The 27642-nt window shown below is 41.0% G+C and overlaps 2 protein-coding genes across 2 annotated transcripts in view; one reads left to right on the top strand and one right to left on the bottom strand.

Moving 5' to 3' along the window:
• LOC109398559 (uncharacterized) overlaps positions 1–27642 on the bottom strand; it is a 553507-nt gene that overhangs the window by 156318 nt on the left and 369547 nt on the right. The window contains exon 2 of the mRNA XM_062847204.1: positions 7707–7838. Within this exon, the coding sequence (XP_062703188.1) occupies positions 7707–7708 (2 nt within the window). The 5' untranslated portion in view covers positions 7709–7838. The remainder of the gene's footprint in view (positions 1–7706; positions 7839–27642) is intronic.
• LOC134292204 (uncharacterized) lies at positions 16925–18232 on the top strand. Its single transcript, XM_062861141.1, has one exon. It carries the CDS (start codon positions 16925–16927, stop codon positions 18230–18232), a length of 1308 nt encoding a protein of 435 aa, XP_062717125.1.

The following is a 27642-nucleotide window of genomic DNA, read 5'->3' as shown; positions in this document are numbered from 1 at the left end:
CAAAAATCGAAAATGCCAGGAAGAAATGCCAGAGTTTTCCGGATTGGCCCTCTTAAGAAGCAGCAGTATTACGAATGTTGTGTTATTCTGAAGCCCAGTAGTACAGATTGAGAATCACACGTCTATGTTCGACAGACCAACAATCCTTTGCATTGCTACTGGATGCGAAATATCTCTCTACTTATTCCAAATTGTAGCTCCACAATCAAAACCAATTTTTCCCACGTGTTTGCTAAGAGAATCATCACCCATCGAAATCAGTTGCAAAGAACTCTACATTCTCTAGGGAAGTAGAGCATCTCCGAGGATGCAAAAATCAATTTCTTCATCAATTCTTTGATGATTTTCCCCTGGTTCCTGTCCACCCCCTCCCAGAAAAGACTTTATTAGAGAGTAATGGGATCCCTTGGCGTTGTTTTCCTTCGCTTTTGTTCGAGGTCCCTCCACCCATGGCATCGTTTCCACCCGGCCGGATGCTCTGAACAGTTTTGTCAACAACAATCCAGTTCTCCGGGGAGGAGGGAAAGAGGCTTAGCACAGGGATTATCGCTGTGAATGGGTTACTGTGTCTGTTGTCGTCATCCTTATCCTCATCCTTGTCGTCGTCGTTGTCGTCGTCAGCGTTCATAGTTGAGTTCTTTTGAACAATCGACTCCACTTCAAAAGTGGGCGGAGGATGGTTCCACAAAATTCCTACTTCCATCGTCGGAGGAGAGAGATAAAAGGATCCGGACTTCCAGCAGCTGCTGCTGCTGTTTCTGCTTTGGCTTCGGAATCCTCTAGCATCGGCATCTATCCATTTGGAAATTGAAATTCCATTTTGAACCCGTTCTTCCACTTCCCTTGTACCAAGATGCTAGTTTGCATGCTACCTTACTACTTCCACAGAGGGGACCGAGAAGAAAGCTCAACAAAATCAAATATTAGCTCACATGCTCAAGACTTTCCCAAATGGACTTTTACATCGCCCTGCTCATGGGGCTGGTGTTTGAGACATAGAGGGGATCAATCTGGAGTGCAGGAAGGCAGGAAAAAGCTCCTCCACATAGAAAGGGGGACCACATCATACCGCTGACGCGGTTTACAGGATTAGAACGCCCCATTTGTGATGAAGAAGACGACTTTTTTTTTCGTCAGTCCTGAGCTTTTCGGAACTGACAAGGGGTGATGCGGAAAAAGGTTCATCTTCTCGTCTTTCGTTGGAGACTTTTTTGCACACGACGAGGAAATTGAGTTTCAGGTGCTCTTGAAAATCTCTGTTTGCAATCGGGACGAAAACTCGTTCAGGTACGTTTGGAACGAAATCGAGAATTAATTGACGTTGTTCCTGAGGAGGATTCTTCCAGAATCCTGAGGAGGATTCTTCCAGAATCCTGGAGAGGATTCTTCCAGAAACCTGGAGAGGATTCTTCCAGAATCCTGGAGAGGATTCTTCCAGAATCCTGGAGAGGATTCTTCCAGAATCCTGGAGAGGATTCTTCCAGAATCCTGGAGAGGATTCTTCCAGAATCCTGGAGAGGATTCTTCCAGAATCCTGGAGAGGATTCTTCCAGAATCCTGGAGAGGATTCTTCCAGAATCCTGGAGAGGATTCTTCCAGAATCCTGGAGAGGATTCTTCCAGAATCCTGGAGAGGATTCTTCCAGAATCCTGGAGAGGATTCTTCCAGAATCCTGGAGAGGATTCTTCCAGAATCCTGGAGAGGATTCTTCCAGAATCCTGGAGAGGATTCTTCCAGAATCCTGGAGAGGATTCTTCCAGAATCCTGGAGAGGATTCTTCCAGAATCCTGGAGAGGATTCTTCCAGAATCCTGGAGAGGATTCTTCCAGAATCCTGGAGAGGATTCTTCCAGAATCCTGGAGAGGATTCTTCCAGAATCCTGAGGAGGATTCTTCCAGAATCCTGAGGAGGATTCTTCCAGAATCCTGGAGAGGATTCTTCCAGAATCCTGGAGAGGATTCTTCCAGAATCCTGGAGAGGATTCTTCCAGAATCCTGGAGAGTATTCTTCCAGAATCCTGGAGAGGATTCTTCCAGAATCCTGGAGAGGATTCTTCCAGAATCCTGGAGAGGATTCTTCCAGAATCCTGGAGAGGATTCTTCCAGAATCCTGGAGAGGATTCTTCCAGAATCCTGGAGAGGATTCTTCCAGAATCCTGGAGAGGATTCTTCCAGAATCCTGGAGAGGATTCTTCCAGAATCCTGGAGAGGATTCTTCCAGAATCCTGGAGAGGATTCTTCCAGAATCCTGGAGAGGATTCTTCCAGAATCCTGGAGAGGATTCTTCCAGAATCCTGGAGAGGATTCTTCCAGAATCCTGGAGAGGATTCTTCCAGAATCCTGGAGAGGATTCTTCCAGAATCCTGGAGAGGATTCTTCCAGAATCCTGGAGAGGATTCTTCCAGAATCCTGGAGAGGATTCTTCCAGAATCCTGGAGAGGATTCTTCCAGAATCCTGGAGAGGATTCTTCCAGAATCCTGGAGAGGATTCTTCCAGAATCCTGGAGAGGATTCTTCCAGAATCCTGGAGAGGATTCTTCCAGAATCCTGGAGAGGATTCTTCCAGAATCCTGGAGAGGATTCTTCCAGAATCCTGGAGAGGATTCTTCCAGAATCCTGGAGAGGATTCTTCCAGAATCCTGGAGAGGATTCTTCCAGAATCCTGGAGAGGATTCTTCCAGAATCCTGGAGAGGATTCTTCCAGAATCCTGGAGAGGATTCTTCCAGAATCCTGGAGAGGATTCTTCCAGAATCCTGGAGAGGATTCTTCCAGAATCCTGGAGAGGATTCTTCCAGAATCCTGGAGAGGATTCTTCCAGAATCCTGGAGAGGATTCTTCCAGAATCCTGGAGAGAATTCTTCCAGAATCCTGGAGAGGATTCTTCCAGATTCCTGGAGAGGATTCTTCCAGATTCCTGGAGAGGATTCTTCCAGATTCGTGGAGAGGATTCTTCCAGATTCCTGGAGAGGATTCTTCCAGAATCCTGGAGAGGATTCTTCCAGAATCCTGGAGAGGATTCTTCCAGAATCCTGGAGAGGATTCTTCCAGAATCCTGGAGAGGATTCTTCCAGAATCCTGGAGAGGATTCTTCCAGAATCCTGGAGAGGATTCTTCCAGAATCCTGGAGAGGATTCTTCCAGAATCCTGGAGAGGATTCTTCCAGAATCCTGGAGAGGATTCTTCCAGAATCCTGGAGAGGATTCTTCCAGAATCCTGGAGAGGATTCTTCCAGAATCCTGGAGAGGATTCTTCCAGAATCCTGGAGAGGATTCTTCCAGAATCCTGGAGAGGATTCTTCCAGAATCCTGGGGAGGATTCTTCCAGAATCCTGGAGAGGATTCTTCCAGAATCCTGGAGAGGATTCTTCCAGAATCCTGGAGAGGATTCTTCCAGAATCCTGGAGAGGATTCTTCCAGAATCCTGGAGAGGATTCTTCCAGAATCCTGGAGAGGATTCTTCCAGAATCCTGGAGAGGATTCTTCCAGAATCCTAGAGAGGATTCTTCCAGAATCCTGGAGAGGATTCTTCCAGAATCCTGGAGAGGATTCTTCCAGAATCCTGGAGAGGATTCTTCCAGAATCCTGGAGAGGATTCTTCCAGAATCCTGGAGAGGATTCTTCCAGAATCCTGGAGAGGATTCTTCCAGAATCCTGGAGAGGATTCTTCCAGAATCCTGGAGAGGATTCTTCCAGAATCCTGGAGAGGATTCTTCCAGAATCCTGGAGAGGATTCTTCCAGAATCCTGGAGAGGATTCTTCCAGAATCCTGGAGAGGATTCTTCCAGAATCCTGGAGAGGATTCTTCCAGAATCCTGGAGAGGATTCTTCCAGAATCCTGGAGAGGATTCTTCCAGAATCCTGGAGAGGATTCTTCCAGAATCCTGGAGAGGATTCTTCCAGAATCCTGGAGAGGATTCTTCCAGAATCCTGGAGAGGATTCTTCCAGAATCTTGGAGAGGATTCTTCCAGAATCCTGGAGAGGATTCTTCCAGAATCCTGGAGAGGATTCTTCCAGAATCCTGGAGAGGATTCTTCCAGAATCCTGGAGAGGATTCTTCCAGAATCCTGGAGAGGATTCTTCCAGAATCCTGGAGAGAATTCTCTCAGAATCCTGGAGAGGATTCTCTCACAATCCTGGAAAAGATTCTCTCAGAATCCTGGAGAGGATTCTCTCAGAATCCTTGAGAAGATTCTCTCAGAATCCTGGAGAGGATTCTCTCAGAATCCTGGAGTGGATTCTCTCAGAATCCTGGAGAGGATTCTCTCCGAATCCTGGAGAGGATTCTCTCAGAATCCTGGAGAGGATTCTCTCAGAATCCTGGAGAGGATTCTCTCAGAATCCTGGAGAGGATTCTCTCAGAATCCTGGAGAGGATTCTCTCAGAATCCTGGAGAGGATTCTCTCAGAATCCTGGAGAGGATTCTCTCAGAATCCTGGAGAGGATTCTCTCAGAATCCTGGAGAGGATTCTCTCAGAATCCTGGAGAGGATTCTCTCAGAATCCTGGAGAGGATTCTCTCAGAATCCTGGAGAGGATTCTCTCAGAATCCTGGAGAGGATTCACTCAGAATCCTGGAGAGGATTCACTCAGAATCCTGGAGAGGATTCTCTCAGAATCCTGGAGAGGATTCTCTCAGAATCCTGGAGAGGATTCTCTCAGAATCCTGGAGAGGATTCTCTCAGAATCTTGGAGAGGATTAGACGTAAAAACTTGAAGTATTTTTAGGCAAAGTACGTTTAATTGGCAAATTGAGAGATAAATTTGTGAAAAAATTACCACTTGTTTTGGTGGGATTCGAACCCATGATTCCGTTATCTTTAGTCCGGCGCTTTAACCAACTAAGCTACAGAACAAGTTACAATTCTGCAGAATAGAAAGTCAAACTGGATTCGAAGCAACACCCTAAACCGGGTCCGTCTTTCACAACTTTATCTCTCTTTCGGCTCTTAGATGCCAATCTCCCGCACTATCGCGGCCTACGAACAACAAGTGTGCGCGTATTGTTTTTAGAATGTTGATATTGAAGCTCGACTCCTGGAGAGGATTCTTCCAGAATCCTGGAGAGGAATCTCTCAGAATCCTGGAGAGGATTCTCTCAGAATCCTGGAAAGGATTCTCTCAGAATCCTGGAGAGGATTCTCTCAGAATCCTGGAGAGGATTCTCTCAGAATCCTGGAGAGGATTCTCTCAGAATGCTTGAGAGGATTCTCCCAGAGTCCTGGAGAGGATTCTCTCAGAATCCTAGAGGGGATTCTCTCAGAATCCTGGAGAGGATTCTCTCAGAATCCTGGAGAGGATTCCTTCAGAATCCTGGAGAGGATTCCTTCAGAATCCTGGAGAGGATTCCTTCAGAATCCTGGAGAGGATTCTCTCAGAATCCTGGGGAGGATTCTCTCAGAATCCTGGGGAGGATTCTCTCGGAATCCTGGGGAGGATTCTCCCAGAATTCTGAAGAGGATTCTCCCAGAATCCTGGGGAGGATTCTCCCAGAATCCTGGGGAGGATTCTCCCAGAATCCTGGGGAGGATTCTCCCAGAATCCTGGGGAGGATTCTCCCAGAATCCTGGGGAGGATTCTCCCAGAATCCTGGGGAGGATTCTCCCAGAATCCTGGGGAGGATTCTCCCAGAATCCTGGGGAGGATTCTCCCAGAATCCTGGGGAGGATTCTCCCAGAATCCTGGGGAGGATTCTCCCAGAATCCTGGGGAGGATTCTCCCAGAATCCTGGGGAGGATTCTCCCAGAATCCTGGGGAGGATTCTCCCAGAATCCTGGGGAGGATTCTCCCAGAATCCTGGGGAGGATTCTCCCAGAATCTTGGGGAGGATTCTCCCAGAATCCTGGGGAGGATTCTCCCAGAATCCTGGGGAGGATTCTCCCAGAATCCTGGGGAGGATTCTCCCAGAATCCTGGGGAGGATTCTCCCAGAATCCTGGGAAGGATTCTCCCAGAATCCTGGGGAGGATTCTCCCAGAATCCTGGGGAGGATTCTCCCAGAATCCTGGGGAGGATTCTCCCAGAATCCTGGGGAGGATTCTCCCAGAATCCTGGGGAGGATTCTCCCAGAATCCTGGGGAGGATTCTCCCAGAATCCTGGGGCGGATTCTCCCAGAATCCTGGGGAGGATTCTCCAAGAATCCTGGGGAGGATTCTCCCAGAATCCTGGGGAGGATTCTCCCAGAATCCTGGGGAGCATTCTCCCAGAATCCTGGGGAGGATTCTCCCAGAATCCTGGGGAGGATTCTCCCAGAATCCTGGGGAGGATTCTCCCAGAATCCTGGGGAAGATTCTCCCAGAATCCTGGGGAGGATTCTCCCAGAATCCTGGGGAGGATTCTCCCAGAATCCTGGGGAGGATTCTCCCAGAATCCTGGGGAGGATTCTTCCAGAATCCTGGGGAGGATTCTCCCAGAATCCTGGGGAGGATTCTCCCAGAATCCTGGGGAGGATTCTCTCAGAATCCTGGGGAGGATTCTCCCAGAATCCTGGGGAGGATTCTCCCAGAATCCTGGGGAGGATTCTCCCAGAATCTTGGGGAAAATTCTCCCAGAATCCTGGGGAGGATTCTCCCAGAATCCTGGGGAGGATTCTCCCAGAATTCTGGGGAGGATTCTCCCAGAATCCTGGGGAGGATTCTCCCAGAATCCTAGGGAGGATTCTCCCAGAATCCTGGGGAGGATTCTCCCAGAATCCTGGGGAGGATTCTCCCAGAATCCTGGGGAGGATTCTCCCAGAATCCTGGGGAGGATTCTCCCAGAATCCTGGGGAGGATTCTCCCAGAATCCTGGGGAGGATTCTCCCAGAATCCTGGGGAGGATTCTCCCAGAATCCTGGGGAGGATTCTCCCAGAATCCTGGGGAGGATTCTCCCAGAATCCTGGGGACGATTCTCCCAGAATCCTGGGGAGGATTCTCCCAGAATCCTGAGCAGGATTCTTCCAGAGTGTAGCGAAAAATTTTTGAACCAATATGTATCACATGGCGACCGTGACAGGTTAGGGGCTGTCCATTAATTACGTAAGGGTTTATGGGGTGAGGGGGTTTCGAGTAATCTTACGCGCCATACAAAAATATTTGGGTTCTCATACGAAAAATCTTACAAGGGGGGGGGGTGTCGAAAAATCGCAAAATTTTCCTTACGTAATTAATGGACAGCCCCTTAAGCAGTGTATACAAGAGTTTCATGTCGATTACTAAGAAATCCTGGAACAGTAATCTAAATAAGAGGAAAGAAGAGGCTGATCAGCTTTCGAAGGAATCCAACATCCGTTTGTTCGCTTTCTCTGTATACTAGATACGACAGTTACACGATTCATAACAACCATCAAAGTACGACTGCTTGAATTTAATTGAGAAGACGTCTCTTTATTAACCTTTCCCTCCAGCGATCACGTACTCACGTAAAACCAATAGACTCCTTCGCCAATCTAAACGACGTTGATGGCTGATGCACAGAGACAGAAAACTACTTAAGAATTCATTTCATTCGAAGAGAAGAAATCAAACTTTTCTTACCATTTGTCCCCCTTTTGTCCACTCCACACTACACCCGTTTTTGTCCCACCACCAACGTCACAGTCGATGTAATCAAGGTGAAAGCTCAAACTCGTAAGTTCCCTCCCCGGTTAGAAACGATCATAAGATGTAAAACAGTCACGCGGCGCGCGCGCTTGGTGGTGGATGAATCTTGATAAGCTTTTGAAAACTTACATTTTGCTGGATTTGCTCCCCCTATCGGGTCCAGTCCAAGAGAGTTGGGAGTCGAGGTGTCGGCGGTGGCGGCAGCGTTCAGCTGTGTCGACGATGCATAATCTCTGTGGTGAAGTGCTGGCTGGTAAAGTTCTGAAAGCGAGAGAAGATGGTAGAGAAGGTCGAACGATTGATTAGTTTCGGAACTGATTTCATTTTCTTGGGAATCGGTAATGGAGGGCAACTGCAGTCCATGTGGATACGAGTTTAAAAGTTGGATGGGATTTAAAGTAGTTTATTGGAATTTTTATGAAGCGTAAGGTTTTTTTTTTTGAATTTCAAGTGATGTAGTACTGAGTGCTTTCCTTCCAACTGAGACAGAGTCGGGAGTGAAACTGGATAAATTTCCTCCTATTGCTCTGTTATTTCATAAAAAAATCAAAAACCAAAACATGAGGAAAAGCATTCAGTTTCGCCTTAAAGCTTGAATCTGCAATAGTCTGATCACTCGAAGACGACAGTCACTTTGCAGAATTGTCAGAAATTACTCTGCGAATTTATGGCCTTGTAAACAGGACATAGAGTTACATGCTTCCACTTCTCTGTCTCCTGGGTAATGACTGTTGGCGAATGCAAGCAAATTGAAAATTCAACCGAATTTTAAATTCGACTAGAATGTTATCTCAGATAATCGGTTTTGTGCAGTCGAGATGCAATCCAAACTTCTGTCAATATTAGATTGTACAGGCTCGAATCGTTTGTCGTAGTACTGCTTCCACCTTTCAAATGATATACTTTTCTTTCTATAACAATGCTTCATTTCTCGGATGGGAAAATTTCAGTTATTAATATACAAGTTTCACAATGTCCAAAATGATTACCAATATCCGATTGCAGTTTTTTTTTCTATCCGCTCTGAAAATTCATTAGAATTTCCATCAATTTCCGACAAAATCTCCTATCAATTGATTTCCCCGCATCCAATAATGATGCCCACCGCGCGGTACTTCAGCTACGTACAATACATCAGCCACATCATAAATTAATCGATCCCACGTACATTTATTGAAAACATCACATCCGATTAGGCCCAACAAAACAACCGAAGCACAATACCGGCCGTTGACAGCTAACAAGCTAGCCAGGGGGAGAAAAATGACGAATTAGCCATTTGCTTGCTGCCAGTAGTGGAGCCCGGGCCACGTTCGGAAAACCCAATCTCACCAGCACCGCACCAACCGCTCTCGTCAACCGCTGCTCACCTCTTCCTCGTACGGATTCCGCAGCGGTGGTACCTAAATCGACGGAATCGTACGAATCGCATCCATCGACCGTACACATACACGCGGGTGCCACACGCGAAAAAAGCACATTTATCAATCTGTCAATAAGTTTATAACGACGATATATGCGCGCACGGCATATTCCGCCAGATCGAATCGGAACAACCCCAACCGTGTGCACTGTTTTGAGGGGGTGCCCTCTTCAGCCTCAGCGCCCCGCTGAATGGCATTCGATCATTCGTTCCATTATTAGGTTTGGTCAGGGCAGTGGTTACCAAAGGGAGGAACATGGCAGATCGATATTTGGATATATTCAAACACATGCATGCTCCATAATGGGCAGATAAAGCTCCGAAAGAAACTTTCTGGCTGCTTAAGAGGCTCAATTATGCATCTTAAGCAGCTTTCAAGCCCAAACTAAGCTTTATTGGTGCTACCTATCAGCATATCCAATATCCACGTCCTCAGCAAAGCATACAAATTGACCGGACCTCTTGAAATTCTTACCCCGACTGCTAAACCCGGTTTCCAGTGCGATGTTGAAAAGTAGAATGGGAATCCGTCACCTTGTCGCAGTCTTCGGCAAGGTTCAAATAAACTGGTTAGTTGATGAACAGGTTTCCAGGGAGGTACGATGAAAATCTGATCCTTTGCCGACCAACCGTCGATGAAGCTGGATTGATAACTTCCTATAAACGCATTCGTTTTAGGTGGCAGACGGCGGAAGATGATCAGGGAAAGCACTTTATAACTGACGTAATGATTTCCTCCGTTGTCCTGATCCCCCGCCGGTGTTTTCCTTACCGCTCAAGTGCTTATCGAAATACTGCTTTCACCTTTTAATAGGATCTCGTCTGCCAGAGGGAAAGCTCTCGTCCTTATCCTTGAACACAACGGCTTTTGTTGAGCTGCCACGTACATTGGCACAGCAGTATTCTCCGCGCCTTCCAGGTGGAGTTTTCCAAGTTTTCCCATATTGTTACATTGCAGTCAATTTGTAGAGGGTGATTTAGAGTCTATATGCCACCACTCATTATTCACCCGTATACGGATTTTGGAATTGGTTTTTCTACTTTTAGGGAAATCTTCTGACCAGATTAGAGGAAATCGAAAAAAACACTCGATAATAAGGTATAAGGTAGTATAAGGTCTACACCACATCTTTTCTGCCACGGAAATGGGTCTGCTTGTTGAAACATCCAGTTATCCATATCCAATGGCCACAGAGCGAACAATAAGAAATTTCACTCAACGAAGAGATTGCGCTGTAAGAAATCCAGAAAGGAAGAAGAAGATCTCTGGGTTAATTCCTGGTGGAATATATTGAAGAAATCCTGGAGCAATCCCTGAAGGAATGTCCGGAGATATATCTGTAGGAACCACTCCAGCCCGCTGAAGAAATATCTGAAAGAAATTTTTATGATAGATACCGAGGAAACTCGTGAAGTGTTTTCTGGGGGAATTCCGGGATTATTAATAGAAATCTCAATAGGAAACCTAGTAAAATTTTTAAGACCAATTAGTCTTGGAGAGGTTTTGATAACCATTATAAAACCTATTCTTTAAGTGATAATAATGGAAGAACTTCGGTAACACCGCTGGACGATCAATAATAACAATAAAAATATAATGAAAATTACAATTCCTGAAAGACTTTTTTTTTTCAAAAACTTTTGAAGGAATAACCGGAAAAGTTTATGAAGGAATCCCTTCAGAAGTTCCAAGAATCTACTTGGAGTTCACAGAGGTATTTCTGAGATATTTCATGGAAGAACTTCGTAGGAATACTCTAAAAGGTTTTCTAGAGAAATCATAGGAGAAGTTTCTGAAGAGAACTCTGGAAAATTTTCTGAAGCAAGCCCTACACGATTGCTACGTTTGTAACGAAGTTTTAAACATTTCCCAAGAATTGCATTCTCTGATACATGGTAAATTAATCGAATCTGGCAAGTAGTGTAAAAATCAATATATTTTTCTACGAAATCCATAAGAGATTTTGCGAAGGAGGTCTTGGTGACAATTTGAAAGGAATCTCCAGGAGTTTTTTAATGTTAATCTTAATAAAAAAGTAACTATTATTATAACTTTATAATAGAGATTTTCAGCCCTAGGCTGGTTCATCTGTTTAATAAAAAGTAAAAAGAATATATGACTAATTTTACAAAGGATTTGTTGCAAAAAAATCTAAAAGAGTCGCCAAAAGATTTTTTAAAATCCCGAAAAGACTATTGCAAAAAATCACTGCTGGAATTTTTCAAGAAATTCGTGAAAGATTTTGTTAAATAATCCCTGGAAGTAATTCTAAAGGAATCATTGGAGGAGTTTTCTAAGTAAAACATAGAGAAATTATTCTAAGGAAATTTATGGAAAGAATTTCTAAAGGAATCCCAAGAGAAAATTTTCGATGAATCTCTGATTGGAGAAATCCGTGAGGAATTTATGAAGGAATCCTTGGAAAATTCTCCGAAAGAATTCCAGGAGGCAATTATTTAAAGTAACATGGCAAATTTTTCTTTAATTAAATTAATTTCTGGAGAAAGCTTAAGACTTATTAAAAAAATCCCTGAAATTCTCTGAAAGACCCTCGGAAAAATCCTTAAGGTACATTCTAATGAAATCGAAGCAGGATTTTTTTAGTCATCCGTGATGAGTTTTTTTTAACAATTCTTCGAGATAACACTGTAGAATTCTACAGAACAACTTCTGAAAAACTCTCTATAGGAAGAAATTGAATAAATGATTATTTGAAAAATGTCTGGGTGAATCCCTAGGGGATTTTGTGATGAATTTCTCGGAGGAATTTCTAAATCAACCCCTGTCGAAAATTACCAAATTCCTTGAAGGATATTTTTATTAAACCCGAAATGGAATTTCTGTGGGGATTCATAAATATTTTTGTTTTTTTTTTTTGAGAAATTTCCAAATGAATCACCGGACAAATTTTGAAAGATCATTCACGATGTTTTTTTAATAACTTCTAAAATAATTTTTGAAGGAATCTCCGAAGGAATTCTTGAGGTTTATCTTCAAAAAAATTTCTGGCAAAAACTGAAGGAGTTCCTTCACGATATTTTGAAAGAATTCCTGGGGGAAGTTTCGAAGAAATTCATAGAAATTAATACCAGAGTTTCTTAAAGTATTATTTGTGATATTCCTGAGGGTATCCCTAGTCAATGTTCTGAAGGACAAACTTATATTCTAGGATAAAATTACACACAAAAAAAAATAAAGATTTTTTGAAATAAGGTACCCCGGGGCAAGTGGGACCTAAAAAAGTGCTAATTTGGTTTTGTCATGCCAAAAATTTCAGAACACAAATTCTATAACAATTCTAATGGACCCAAAAGATGTTGTTGGTATATTTGTACTTATTAACGTGCATTAAAACTGTTTCAAAATTTTTACATTGCATATATTATGCATATAATGAAAAGTGTAGCAGATCTTCATTTACTGCGTTTCACGGGGCAAGTGAGACATATTCAGAATTTTTGTTCAAAGGGCTTAATATAAGTTGCAACAAATAAGGTAACATAAATCATAAATCTCTTATATGAATGGCTATGTTTAGACATTGAAATAAGAATAGGTTTATGGTATCGTGCATAAATTACGTATCACATAACAAATCGCTGGGGAAAAAACTTGAATCTACTCTAGCAGCTCATGCAAAATAAATTGATTTTTTTAACAAAAAGCGCCGTAAAGTGGAGCGACAAAAGATTTCGAAACTTGGTCTCTATATTATATAATTGATGAATCTCACCAATATTCAACCTGGGGTTTCGAGATTTTCAGTAATATCTTCTCCCTGACATAATCTTACGATCATTAAATATTTTTTTTATCATAAATTTTGAAAAGGCCATTTCCTTATTTTAAATTATTATGGACGGTATCCAATTTATTATAGCTCAGAAGAATTCATTATGCAGCGTTGAGTGAAAAAATAATGGAAGATATTTAGAGAAAAACATAAAAAATACATGCTTTTGTTTTTTGTTTTGTTTAACCCAAGAATTTACCATTTTTAACAAGAATTTCATCATCTAAATAGAGGTAATAGAGTATAATTCAACAGCAGATTACTTAACGTGTCAATTTTGATTGACTTTCGTGCTAATTTCATCTTAGGGTGGACAAGGTGAGATGAACCCATAAAATTGTGTTTGTTTATTCTCATAGGTCCCACTTGCCCCAGATAGCGAAATGCACTGGGGCAAGTGAGAGCAGTAAACTAAAGGTAATAAATAAAAATAAAATGCAGCTTTTTCGCTTGACATCATTTGCAAGAACTCCAAACACTATCCTGAAACCGAAAAAGTATTTGTAGAATAACAAATCTATTTTTAAACGACGAATGTAGTAGAGCACGTCAATCTCACCTAGTGAATTGAAAATTACATATGAACAACAATAACGTATATGGTCTCTTTATGGTTGAAACAATAACATTTTTGGTATTCAAAGTATCCGTAGGTGGGATACCTATGTTTTCCATGAAGAATGTTAGACTTAAAAATTTATAATAAAAAAAATACTAGCTATAGGTCTCACTTGCCCCCGATTCTCACTTGCCCCGGGGTACCTTACTTCGTGAGTAATTCCTTAGTGTATTTCTGGTGAAATGTTTGGACAAAATCAAAAGCAGTCACTATGAACATTTATGAAAATTTATTTTGTGATTTTCTGGAGAAGGGAAGTAGAACCATCTTGGCAGGGGTCCTATTTTGGGCACTTTTCTGCTATAACTCAGCCAATTCTAAACCAATTGACACAATTTCTGGAACGCGATGAGATACGTATAGTATCTAGCCGTGTACAAAATTTCAAGTCAATTGGTCTGGAATTGACTGAGCTATACAGACGAACCAGCCAAGGGCTGAAAGTTTCTTTAATAAAGACAAATCGGCACCAACATTTCAAAAGGGCGTAACTGCTTTTACAACCAATGCCTTCTCATAAAGCTGTGGACCGTATCTCATCCCTCCCGAGCAATCCACTAGCACAAATAGAAAGATAAAATCCTCCTCTTTCGTTTAATGGATGTGAATTGCGTAAGATGAATGATATACGATGCACAGCTCTGTGAGAAGTAATTGGTTGTAAATGCAGTTACGCTCTTTTGAAATGTTGATGCCGAAATCAATCAATTAATCAACTGAGTTATAGCGAAGAGTGCCCAAAATACTGACCACTGTCCAATTGGTTCGCTACCTTACTTTCCAGCGAAAGAAAATACTGAAAAAAAAATTCAGAATAAAGAAATACTGGAATTTTAGAAGACATCTCTAAAGGAATTTCTATTGCAATCCCTGAAGAAAATCTCCAGTATAGATTCTATGGAAAATCTGTAAAGGAACAACGGGGGAATTTCTCAAGGAATAACTAGAGAAAAGCCTATAAAATAATCCTGGAGGAATTTCCGTAGCTATGCTGGTGTTTTTTTATGCATTTCTTAAGAAGTCTGTAAAAGGAATCTCACTCATAGAGACTTGTTTTGCAAAATATTAGAAAACACACAAAAGTAACTTCCTTACATACATGAGAGCGAGGAAAATTATAGGGGTTTGATGATTTTCTAATATTTAGGAAGAGAAGTTTCCAATACACTGGAATCTCTTTTAATACAGGGCAGGAGTGCATTAATTAAAAAAGAGAATTTTGTGCATGAAATAAGTTGATGTTGTAATAAAAAAAACTTGGTTCGCAAAAAACAGTTCTTACTCCTAGGCGTTTGAGATGGGCCAATGGGATTTTCCGGAAGTTCCCAGCGAGTCCGAAAAAAGAGGGGTTTGCAAAGGGCTTCAAGGGCGTTTCAGGGGGTTGTTTTGAGGATTTCATGTACTTTTTAAGGGCAGTGTGTAAAAAAATCGAAGGCTGAAAGTGAAGATTGACATTCTCATTTTTTCATTCGTGTTTGGCCACATTCATTGTCAGCTGAATGCCTCTCTTTTTTCATTCAATTCTCTGTCACGAATATTTTTCCGCACGTCGCAAAATGTCCAATTTCTATTAACAGACGCACTATCCGACTTAATGGACAAATAGAGCAGTTAATTAGTACTGTAACTAACTACTATACACAAGTTTTGAGGTGATTGGAAGAATAATCGAGAGTTACGGTCTAGTTATATTTCTCAGTGAAAATTGTCAGTGACAGAAAAATGAATGAATAAGTGAGAAAATTCATTCACCAAAATGAATTTTATTTTGATCCCTCAGTTGAGAATCGTCAAAATTCACGTAGAATCTCACTCACTGAAAATGAAAATTTTAAACTCTGTTTAAGGGCCTTTTAGCCAGGATTTGTTGGCGTTTTAATGATATTACGGGGATTTCAGGGGTGTTTCAATACATGTGTAGTATTGAGGGTTTCACGGACGTTTTAAGAAGGAACTATAAGGGTAGGGGGTATCAGAAATCTTTAAAAGGTGTTACAATGGGCTTTAGGGGTGTTTCAAGGATTCTATAACATTTACCCGAAAACCATTTACCCGAAAGACATTTACCCGAAAACCATTTACCCGAATGTAACATATACCCGAATGCCAAATACCCGAATGCGACATTTACCCGAATGCGACATTTACCCGAATGCGACACTTACCCGAATGCGACACATACCCGAATGCGACATTTACCCGAATAGTTTATTACTCTGCATAAATTATGATTTTGTGAGTAAAGATCATTTGTTTTGTTCAATACAAAAAGTACAGTATTATTTTGTATTGCGGCTCAGACAAATATTTTTAATGTCGAACTCCACAAAAACACATTTTATTAAATTTCCTCAGAAATGATCCGCGATAGGAATTCACAGGGCAAACACCTGAATAAAACTAATCACTGCAGCTTGATATTTTGTGTGTTTGCTGTTGACATTCCCTCTAGAGATTTACCCTTCTTTGATTCAAAAACTGTTCTTTCGATAAGCAAAGAACTGCTTATGATTTAAAGAAGAGAAAAACTCTATTTGAAGGCGAATGGTCATTGGATCGAATCGATGATAGAACAGCCCTCGGTAAATCAACATATCATTATAAAAAAACTATGATAAAAAAGTTTGCAATTTGTTCACGATACAGAATATCCTGTTATTAAAAGAAGGGAAAATTCTTAGGTGTAGACTTGGAATCCATCACTCAATCCTGTGAAAATGTAATTGAGAACAACATCCTATGATCGAAAGAAGAAGAAAACTCATATACAGTAAGTAGTTCGAACGCCAATAAAATATGCAGCAGTACAACTCGAAAGAACAGCTTTTGAAGAGAAGAAGGAAAAATCTCCGAAGGATAGGAATAATTTGGCCGCCAAACAACTTAGTGAGGTTATCACTATTTCTGTAAATGAAACTTTACCAAATTACCCCTAATGCCACGGCCCGAAATCCATAACCCCGAATAGGCCTTTATCCCAAAAGCCATTACCAGTTCGCTCTGTGACGTGGAAGAGGACAGTCGATACTCTTTAACTGGAGACAGAGATCTGGACTATTTTTGCTTTTCGTGCGTTGTATTAATTCTGTGGAGCGGACTAAATTTGGTTGGTCAGTGAAAGGTTGAAGTGTTCTCAGATTAATCGACAAACAAAAGTGTTTTTATTTGGACTGAAACTTGTTAAAAAGTGAATTGAATCGACATCAGAAACATTTTTAAGCACCATACGGTTATTGTTTCCCGGAACAATAGTGAACAACCATCTCGTGTTCGTAAGCCTCTCGTTTTCTCTGTATTGTTGTTCATCAGCCGCCATCAACGGCAACACGTGTAGCAGCCACATTATCCATCCAGCGATAGCGGCCTGACGATGGCCTCAGGGCCATCTCGGGCAATCACGGGGAACCCGTTCCCACCTGATATCCCAGGGAAAAAAGCGTGGGCGAATGGAAATGACAATGTTTCAAACACAGTCGATGGCAGTTTCGCCGGTCGGAGACAACCGGAATGGATGGATCCGATCAACGGGGAGCTTTCAATTCTACTGTTGAAACCGGCAACCGATAAAGACGCGCTTCCAGACGATCCGTTTATTATTCAAAAATCGATTGAACAAGCAGTGGGTGTTATCGAGGACGCTCGGCCAGAAGCAGGAGGATCCCGATACGTGCTGAAAGTTCGACAGAAGCGGCAAATTGAAAAACTGATGAAGCTACGCGAATTGATTGATGGCACCGCTATCAACATTGATTTCCATGAAACTCTAAACGTGAGGAAATGTATCGTGACCTGCAAGTATGGACGACAAATCTCGGACACCGAAATGGTTTCTCATCTCAGCGCCCAGCGGGTTATTGAAGTACGGCGTTTCACCAAAAGGGACCCTAAAAACAGGAAAAATGTCATACCAACAAACACTTTGGTGTTGACGTTCCAAGGAACGACCATTCCTGATGTCATCTACTTCGGGTACGTAAGAGTGCAACCTCGCCCCTATTATCCTTCACCATTACAGTGTACGAGGTGTCATAGGTTCAGACACACCAAAAAGTATTGTACCCATAGCGAATTGTGTGCGGATTGCTCCTCGGAGCATGCTGAATCTACACCTTGCGAAGCTGACCCCCTCTGCATTAACTGTAGTGGGCAACACAGCTCGAGATCAAGGGACTGCCCGGTAAAAATTGACGAGGTCAACATCGTGAAATTCAAAGTCGATCAGGATGTTTCCTATGCCGAAGCTAGAAAGAGACACGAAGCCGCGAAGCAACAAGGATCAACACCTACCCCGACAGTTAGGGACTTGATGACGAAACTGGAAGCGAAGGACCAGGAAATAACAAAGTTGAGAACATTGCTACAAAATCTCATCAAAGAAGTTGCTGACCTGAAGAAAAACAACCAGCGAGTCGCAGAAAAACCAACTGAAACAGAAGACAAAATGGACACCAGCGAAGAACACAAAAGTGCCAAGCGTCAGCGAAGCAAGGACATTTCGCCTACCACCACGCCAGATCAAGGAAGAAGCTCGCCTCCCCTGAAAAAAACTTCCGGAGAGTCGGCTGCAGGAAAATCACAGCGAAGCAATGATAAATCACCAAACACTCCACACGACCATCGAAAGACCTCTCATTCCCCGAAGAAACCATCCGGAAGCTCTTCCGAAGAAAATGAACGACTGACATCGAAAAAGGAAACGACAGCTAAGAACCCGTCAAACATCAAAGCACATCGTACACAGGACATCAACGTATCCGAATTTTGCATCTCTCCTACTCATGATTCAACCGAATCGGAATGGATAGACCCCACTCTCTAAAGAAACTCTTTGTAAGTCTGCCTGTTGCTAACCCAATCAACTAACATTCAACTGTCAAACTAATCTTGCAAGTCCCATTCACCTCGCAGCAAATAACCATCCAAATAGTTCTAACACAGGCAGCCAAAACACTAATAGTAACCCTAATCCACTGCTTCAAAAAGTCACCGCGTTACAGTGGAACTTACGAGGTTATCGCGCAAGGCGCGCAGAACTTCAATTACTAGCAAGAACCCGCCAACCCGACGTAATCTGTCTCCAGGAAACCCTTTGTCAACCAAAATGCCCATCCTTCTCAACTGATTATGATTTTTACTGTCTGCACCCAACACCAACTACCGGTTGGGGCGGAGTTGCAGTCGCAGTGTGCAAAAATATCCCACATTCAAAAATACCAATTAACACCAGTTTGCAGGCACTAGCTGTGCAAGTTAAATTACCTACCGAGCGCACTTACGTTTCTTTGTACATCCCTCCGTCCCACGACAACAACATTTTAAAAGATGAGCTCAATGAACTTATTTTACAAATACCCAAACCATTTGTAATAATGGGCGATTTGAATGCACATTCAGACATTTGGGGTGGACGCTCCACTGATCTGCGTGGAAAAGTTCTGATTGATATAATAGGAAATTTGGGATTAACAATATGGAATGATGATTCTATGACCTTCTTTTGTCCGGCAAACGGAAATCAATCAGCCGTTGACCTAACGTTGTCGTCAGATCCTTTGACTAATCTACATTGGAGTGTGGACAATGATTTACACGGCAGTGATCATTATCCTATCTTTTTGGCGCCTTTCAACGCAAATTTTTCCAATACTGGAACCCCAAAATGGCTTTTTCAAAATGCTGATTGGAGTGAATATAAAAATAGAATTGAGCTTATCGTTGACCCAGACATGACCTATACTCCAGAAGCTTTGTCCAACTTGATATTGGACACAGCTGTATCCTGTATTCCCCGATCCTCTGGGAAAAATCGTCACAAACAGGTACCATGGTGGAACAGTGTTGTAGCACAATCGATCAAAAGCCGCCGCAAATCATTAAGATTGCTCCGGCGACTAGATAAGTCTGATCCAAATTATCAAGAAGCCCTTTTGAAATTCCGACAAGAACGCAATAACGCCCGCAAAATTATCAAAGACGCCAAAGAGAACAGCTGGCGAAACTTTGTAGAGAACATCAGTATACATTCATCCACCGCAGAAATGTGGAAAAGAGTAAATATTTTGCAAGGACGACTGCAAAGACCCAAGGTTTTCATTAAAACTGATGGGAACTTCTCTGATGAACCATCCGTTGTTTCCGAGCTTTTCGCCGAACATTACGAAATGGTTTCACGTCAAGATTCGTTGTTCACTGAATCAATTCAATCAAATATTCCTGTTCAAACTACTGAACGACTAGAAAATGTTAGCTACAACCAAGACCTTCTCTACAAAGAATTGGATTGGGCTCTTAAGAAATGCACTAGCAAAGGCATAGGCTCAGATGGTATAGGATACCCTTTGTTGAAAAACCTGCCGGTAATTGGTAAGTTGGCACTATTGCGTACTTACAATAACGTTTGGCATTCAGGAATGATTCCAGATAACTGGAAAGAAGCAATCATAGTCCCCATACCTAAGAAAAGTAGAAAAGAAGGTGGTCCCGACGATTATCGTCCCATATCACTAATTAATTGCATGGCAAAGGTTTTAGAGAGAATCATCAACAGACGATTGATAGAGTATATTGAAGACAAGAACTTGATAGACCCACGACAATACGCGTTTAGAGCGGGCCTCGGAACCGATGTTTATTTCTCAGAATTGGAAGAGTTTTTGAACGATCCAATCAATCAAAACCAGCATTGTGAGTTGTTATCAATTGATATTTCGAAGGCCTATGATACGGTGAACCGGACGGCAGTTCTCAACACCCTTTCGAAAATGATTTTTTCAGGACGAATGTTTGAATATATAAAAAATTTCCTGAGTGATCGTACTTTCAAAGTTCGTATAGGTTCCACATTTTCAACCGTAAGGCCCATGAATCGCGGAATACCTCAAGGCTCTACCTTGTCGGTAACATTGTTTTTAATAGCAATAGATCCACTATTTTCGTCCATACCTTCGAACGTACAAATTTTAATTTATGCAGACGATATAGTTATCGTAGCATATGGCAAGCAAAGAAAACGGCTAAGATCAAAATTACAGCAGGCAGCGGAAGAAGCGTTGCATTGGCTCTCCTCAACCGGTTTCAAAATTGAAATTTCAAAATGTAAACTACTCCATACTTGTACAAATCGCAGACATCGAGGGTCAATACCAAATGTTTGTTTGGATGATACGACAATACCCTGCGTAAAAGAAATGCAAATATTGGGACTGACTATCGACAACAAGTTCAATTTCGTGAAACACGCAAAAGACAGAAAAAAATCAGCAGTAGGAGCTTTGAATCTTCTCAAAATTTTAGGAGGGAAGGTCAGAAGTTCTCGAGATACCTTGATAAGAATTGCCAAAGCACTTATTGTACCTCGGTTATTTTACGGATATGCTATTGCCAGCAGAAGGAAGGACTTGGTCCTACCAATATTAAAACCTATTTATAATAAAGCTATCCGTATAGCTTCCGGAGCGTTTTGTACAAGTCCTACTGCGGCTATTTGCTGCGAATCAGGTCAATTGCCTTTTGAATACCTTGCTTCACTGTTCGAATCCAATCTGGCAATAAAAATGATGGAATTGGGACGCACAGATCATGATCTAGTGCTAATACAAAGAGCTAGTGCCTCTTATGAGGCCATAACAGGACAAATATTTCCTAAAGTTATTCCGTTATTCAGATGGAGTAGTCAAAAATGGGACTTTGAAACTCCAAGAGTAGACTGGTCCTTGGCTAAAAAAATTAGGGCTGGTTGCAGCGCGACTGAAGCTCAGGCTTGTTTCAACGAAATCTCCAACACGAAATACAGAACGTACCTTAAAATTTACACAGATGGATCGAAAGGTGATGGTAAAACAGGATATGGAGTATATTCCGCAACATTTACAGATAAGGGTCGAATTCATGATGAATGTTCAGTATTCTCTGCAGAAATAAGAGCGATATGGTCAGCCATAGAGAAAGCTCCTTCGGCTACTAAAAACGTTATATTTACGGATAGTGCAAGTTCTATAAGGGCATTGGAAGGGGGTTGTTCAAAACATCCTTGGGTTCAACAGTGCGAAGAAAGTTTAAAATCCAAAGATGTTAGGTTGGTATGGGTCCCTGGTCACGCTGGGATACAGGGCAATGAATATGCTGATAAAATAGCAAAAGAGGGTAAAAACAGTGATCTAGCTAATGTGGATCTTCCTGCAAACGATGCGAAAAAAATGATCAGAAAAATGATTTGGACAGCTTGGCAACTAGATTGGAACTCATCAAATCCAGGAACACAGTTGAATTATGTAAAGAGGGATGTTTTTAAATGGATAGATCGTAAGGATTGCTACGAGCAAAAAGTATTAAGCAGAATCAGGATCGGACATACACGTTTAACCCATGATTTTCTGTTAACTCCTTATGCGGACTTCCCTGCATGTTCAAGCTGTAAATGCAAACTAACCATCGAACACTTACTAATTGATTGTACTAAATTCAAAAGAATCAGAAAAACAATTGGCATTTCCGGAACGCTAGAAAGCATCTTACAAAATAGTAAAGAAAAAGAAAACAAAGTTATAGAGTTTGTAAAAGAAATAGACCTATATAAAACATTGTGACACTATGTAAAACATGTAAATATTATAATTATGATTAAATAAAGCCAGACGCGAATGACCCCTGTGGTTAAAACGTCTATAATAGAAAAAAAAAAAAAAAAAAAAAAAAAAAAAAAAAAAAGAAAAAAAAAAGCCATTACCCCGAATGGGTCATTATCCCGTTAAAGGTAGAGAAATGGATAGTAAGCCCAGCATATTAACCGAGTGGTCATTAGGCCGAAAAAATGATAGATCGATCGATTAGCAGGTCTCGAAAGAACAGTCTATTCCAAAAAAAGGAAAATATCTGATGAAGTTGCTAATTTGGCCACCAGTCAAATGTGTAAATCTTAACTTGAAAGAACAGCTTATTATTCAAAGAAGGACAAATCTTTCAAGGAGTTAGAAGTTCGTTTGCAAATAAACTATATAACATTCCAACTAGAAAAATAGCCTGTATTTCCAGTTTGGTCGACCAACTCAGCTACAGTACACAGTTAGACTCTGCAAATTCAAAAGAACAGCCTATTTCAAAAAGAAGGCAAATATTAGAAGAAATGGAGAATACTTGCAGTATGGCTGCTAAATTGTGACCGAGTACATATATAAATGTATATAAGTAGCTGCAAGCAGCCTGTGTTGTTAAAATGTAATAGCTTGGTAATGGAAAAGTCTTTACATTCGAATGTTCAGTTGTGCTAAAAACAGTTCAATTTATCTTAAACTTCTTGGAGACAATTTAACATTCATTCTCATGACTTTCGGCATGAATGATTTTTAGCCAAATGGCTCGATGTCTTTTCGGGAATTCTCATTTATTAGAAAGCTAGCCATTTGACAAGGTCTGGGGCAAGAATTCAATACCAAATGAATTATAATAAAAACGAACTTCGTTGGGGTATGGTATCGTCTATTTGAAAGAACATTCAACATTTAAAAAAAGAAAACATTTCAGATTAAAATACTTATAGCTTTCAAAGGAATAGCCTATAACTTCGTAAGAACAGTAATAGCTTGAAATAAAAAGAATTCTCAAATAAAAACTTTAACAACTACTATTCAAAGAACAGCCAATAATAAAAAGAAGGGAGAATTATTTATTAAAATATGATTTGAAATTAGCGCCAATAGCAAATGTTTAAGCATATTTTAAGAGAACACAATAGTTTCAAAAAAAAAAGAGCCGTTTAGGTAAGCATACTGAGCTCTTCAGGATCCATATTTGAATAGACAAGTACATCGTCTTCGGCCATCGAATATGCACGCTGAATATCAGGCAAAATGTTGGAATCAGCAACCTCTTCCTTCGTCGCAGTTTTCTTAAATGCATTGCATTTGCTTCTTACGTTTCCGTAAACCCTTATTTTTTTGATTTTTTTTATATGGTAATTTTTACTTATGCTAATTCTCCCCTCTATGTAAACCTTCATGAATCACAACGTTGCCAAAGATTGCCCAAGGATTAACTGATTCTAACTGATTAAGTTTTATCAACTTCTAATAAATTGTCCACAGTGAACACTTTTTGGACGACCTCCTGAATGATTTCGAATTTTCGTTCGGGCTTGTAATGTAGAGACGTTAAAAAAAAAACAAACATTAAAAAATCCTCAAATTATAATTGCATTTTGACCGCCAGTTAGACCTGTACCAGAGTGCTTGATGATCACTTGACCTGATGATTATAAGGTCTAACGAAAGCTGGCTGTTTTTTTTTGCATTTTTTCGGGTAAGTGTCGCATTCGGGTAAATGTCGTATTCGGGTAAATGTCGTATTCGGGTGAATGTCGCATTCGGGTAAATGTCGCATTCGGGTAAATGTCGCGTTCGGGTATTTGTCGCATTCGGGTAAATGACGTTCGGGTTAATGTCATTCGGGTAAATGTGTTTCGGGTAAATGGCTTTCGGGTAAATGTTATAGAACCGTTTCAAGGCATTTCAGAGGTATTTTCAATTAACATGATTTCAATGGCGTTTCAATGGGATAACGGATTTCAGGTTAGGGTATAGTTTCATGAGGGGTTTCAGGAACACTCTTAAATCAGAGGCATTTCAAATACGATGATTATGAGGACATTTCAATGGGATTATGGATGTTTCAGAGGAGTTCCGAGAAATTTCATGGGCCTTTCAAAGGATTTCAAGGAACTTAGTGAAGTCTCGAAAAATTCTTTCAAAGATCCCGAAATGATTCCAAAATCCGCCCGCCAACGCCATGTAACGCACCAGAAATCCCAGATAACGCCTTCGTAACGCCTATGAAACCCGCTGGAAATGCTCTACAACTTCCTGAAATACTTCCACATTCCCCTTAAAACCCCTTCGTAATCCCACGTAACCCCATGTTACGATCCTGAAACCTTCCGAAAACCATGAAAACGCCTTTTTTCGGCAAATCCCCTGAAGCCCCTTCGGACTCCATATAACGCAGCTGAGACCCTCCAAAACCATAAAAAAATCCTTGTAACGCATTTGTATTGCTTCTGAAATTCACTGAAACCTTCTGGAACCTCCTAAAATGCTTCTAAAATCCCTCTAGAACCCCCTAGGACACCCGAGACCCTCCGTTCATGGGTTACGGAGGGTTGCCTTTGTTCCGCCTCTGAAATTCATTGAAACCTTCTGAAACTTCCTGAAATTCTTCCAAAATCTCTCCAAAACCCCCTAGGATCCTATTTAACGTATCTGAGATCCTCCGAAGCCACGAAAAACACCTCTGTAATACCTTCAAAACCCGTTGAGCATCCTCTGACACTCTCTGCAATGCCTTCGAAACCCCTCAGATTACCAAAAGTGTCCTTGAAACGTGCTCCAAAAATTATCCCCCCTATCTCCTGCCATCTCCAGCCCTGAGACCCCTTCAATTTCCACTGTGACTTCCTGGAGCTCTCTGAAGCCCATTGATAGGACCCTTTAAACCCCATTGAAATGTTTCTGAGATCTCCTTGTAATCCACTGAGACCCCTGAAACGCCCTTGCAACCTCCCTTCACTTTCACCTATAAACGTCCCCTGGCCGTCGTAGTATGCAAAATGAAGGCGATTTCGCTACCTTTCAGTCGATACAATCATTTTCGCAACTATTTTGTAACATGTATACAGTCACAAAAAGTGTTATATTCACGGTGGTTTTATGTGTATTTTTATGAGGGCTGCAGTTATGTGCATGAAGTCTAGAAGGAAGAATACTATTGAAAGAATCAATTTTAGGAATAACCATTTCAACCATGTCAAGTATGGCCTAGAAAAACAATTAATTTTCAAATTATGTTCAACTGCATGAGCACAATCCAGTAGACAAAACAATGGTCACAACAAAATAAATCCTCATACTGGGACTAACAAATTATATTTGTTCGAAAAATTGGTTACTCCATGGGTAACTTGGAGGATAACCCAAGTAACAATACATGCTGAACAGTGAGAGTATTATTTTTTTTTTGTCTGTATTAACGAGATTTTTAACCCTAGGCTAGTTCATCTCGGGACCCACGTTTTACTTCCCTTCCGAAGGAAGACCCCACATTTTGTGAGTATGTCGGGAGTGGGATTCGATCCCAGGTCCTCGGCGTGATGGTCAAGTGTTCTAACCACCACACCAGGTCCGCTCCGAGTGAGAGTATTAGCTGAATAATACCTGGTTAATGGTGTCAATGGCTGATCACAATGACAGCTGAATATTGGTCTGAAGTATGGCTTGTATAACCTCTTTAATCAGCAACACATAGATGGCTGAATATCAAGTTGAATAGAATATTATTCATCTGGGTCACCAGATTTAAAACATACACCAACATGCAGAATTAATCAACTGTTGTTCAACCTTTAATCAAATATTTTTTGACAGCTGACCCGAGCATGGTTTTCGTGAAGTCCACATCGCTTCTTCAGCCTCAATACAGACTGACTTCAACTTATGTTCTTGACTATTCAGACACAATAAGTTATGCTCTTGTTTTCGAGGATAAGTATACAATTGTGGGTGGTGTATGTGCTAAGGTGAGTGACTAAAAACCAGGAGGTCGGAGTTCAATTCCCAGTTTTCCCACAGGTTAATATATACATTCCTAATCATCTCTTCTGGAAATAGATGCACCTAATGGTAAAAATAGAATCACGAAAGTGTTATTTTATTTTTACACAATTACTCAATTTTATTGATTACTGATTAATCGCATATTAAGCCTTAAATCAGCTTTCAAATGAACCTCAAATCAGCTAAAGGTTGAATAAAATCATCAAAATTAGATGTTTAGGAATTAAATAAAGGATTGTACCTCTTGTGCTTAGCTTTTGTTCAAATGAAGGCTGATTTAAAATAGTTGGAGAAACGTTTGTACAGCATCAATTTGTTACCTGGGAATATACCATTTAAAATCATGTATTTTTTACTGGTCCAGCTAGTTTTGGTAGTAGTCTCACCCGGGAAAACAAATTGATGCCGTCAATTCTTCCTTCCAGAGGTTGGCCTGGTACGCAACATTCATAAGCCAATGAACGATGTTTTGACGAATGGGGTGTACACCTTATGCCGACGGCGATCAGTTACCTACAAGATCTCTGTATGATTGCCTTTGTTTGCTGAGATCATAATGCTATATAATTGTAGTCGGTTAAAAGCAGATTAAATTGATAGTAATTTGTTTTAAGGATTGCAGCCGTGTATGGTTCACTACCGCGAACAGTTCCGTCAAAAGCAACTTCCAATAAACTGAACTACCCTTGTATCTAAGCTTTTGGTCACCAGTGTTGGTAAAAACTCAAATTCTCAAATCTCATGGTCGAGTTGTTTCACGCGCTATTCTTGACTCGCCAAACTCACCGCCAAAAAAATCATGCATGAGTTGACTCGTTATTTCACTCATTGCTTTATTTATTAGTGTTCTTATTATTTACATCGATATTTTTTTGGATTATATGATAGTACAACAGCAAATCTAGCGTACAATAACATTGAAAGCCTTTCAAATTGATTTGGATTCGTTTTACAAGCGAATGAGATTTCGGCGCTTGACTCGTGAGAGCGAGATTTTGCATGAAAAGCTCGCGTGTGAGAAAATGATTCAGAATCGCGTGCGAGTTTGCTCACGCAGGAGCAGTTCATGAGTGCGCCCTGAGTGTGATTTTACCAACACTGTTGGTCACGAGGGATATAAATAACAACAGTTAGAATAGAGTAGAGACCCGAGAATATCCGCAAAAGGATAACAAGTTCTGTTACCTGGTTATCATTCGTTTGATAATTTAATTTGTTATTATTTAGGTTGAATTAATAGCCAACATAACAAAACTGATAACACGAATTTACCAAATGTACCAAAATGATAAGAAGTTAAGTTATCATTGAGTTCAAGTTGATAACTAGTTGTGTTATACAATATATTGTTCCATATTACATTTAGTTATCAAAATGAAAAAAGACAGCTGATCGATAACAGGATTAGGTATCATTTAGCTATCATTCAGAGCTGTTTTATCGATCAAAACAGTAAAAATCTACTTTACCGACACAGTTAGCAGTTGAAAAAAGTTTGTTACAATTTATAACCTCTGTTTTCAAATATTGCGCCCACTGGGTCTCGAATCCTGATCGATTGATTACCGGTCGCAGCCAATAGCCCCTATACCAACGGGACTCTAGCAGAATCTATTTTTAGATTCGAGCT

The sequence above is a fragment of the Aedes albopictus genome, chromosome 1 (genome assembly GCF_035046485.1).
Source record: "Aedes albopictus strain Foshan chromosome 1, AalbF5, whole genome shotgun sequence".
Classification (NCBI taxonomy): Eukaryota; Metazoa; Arthropoda; class Insecta; order Diptera; family Culicidae; genus Aedes; species Aedes albopictus.
The sequence above is the reverse complement of the archived record's forward strand: the minus strand, read 5'-3'. Positions and strand labels throughout refer to the sequence as shown.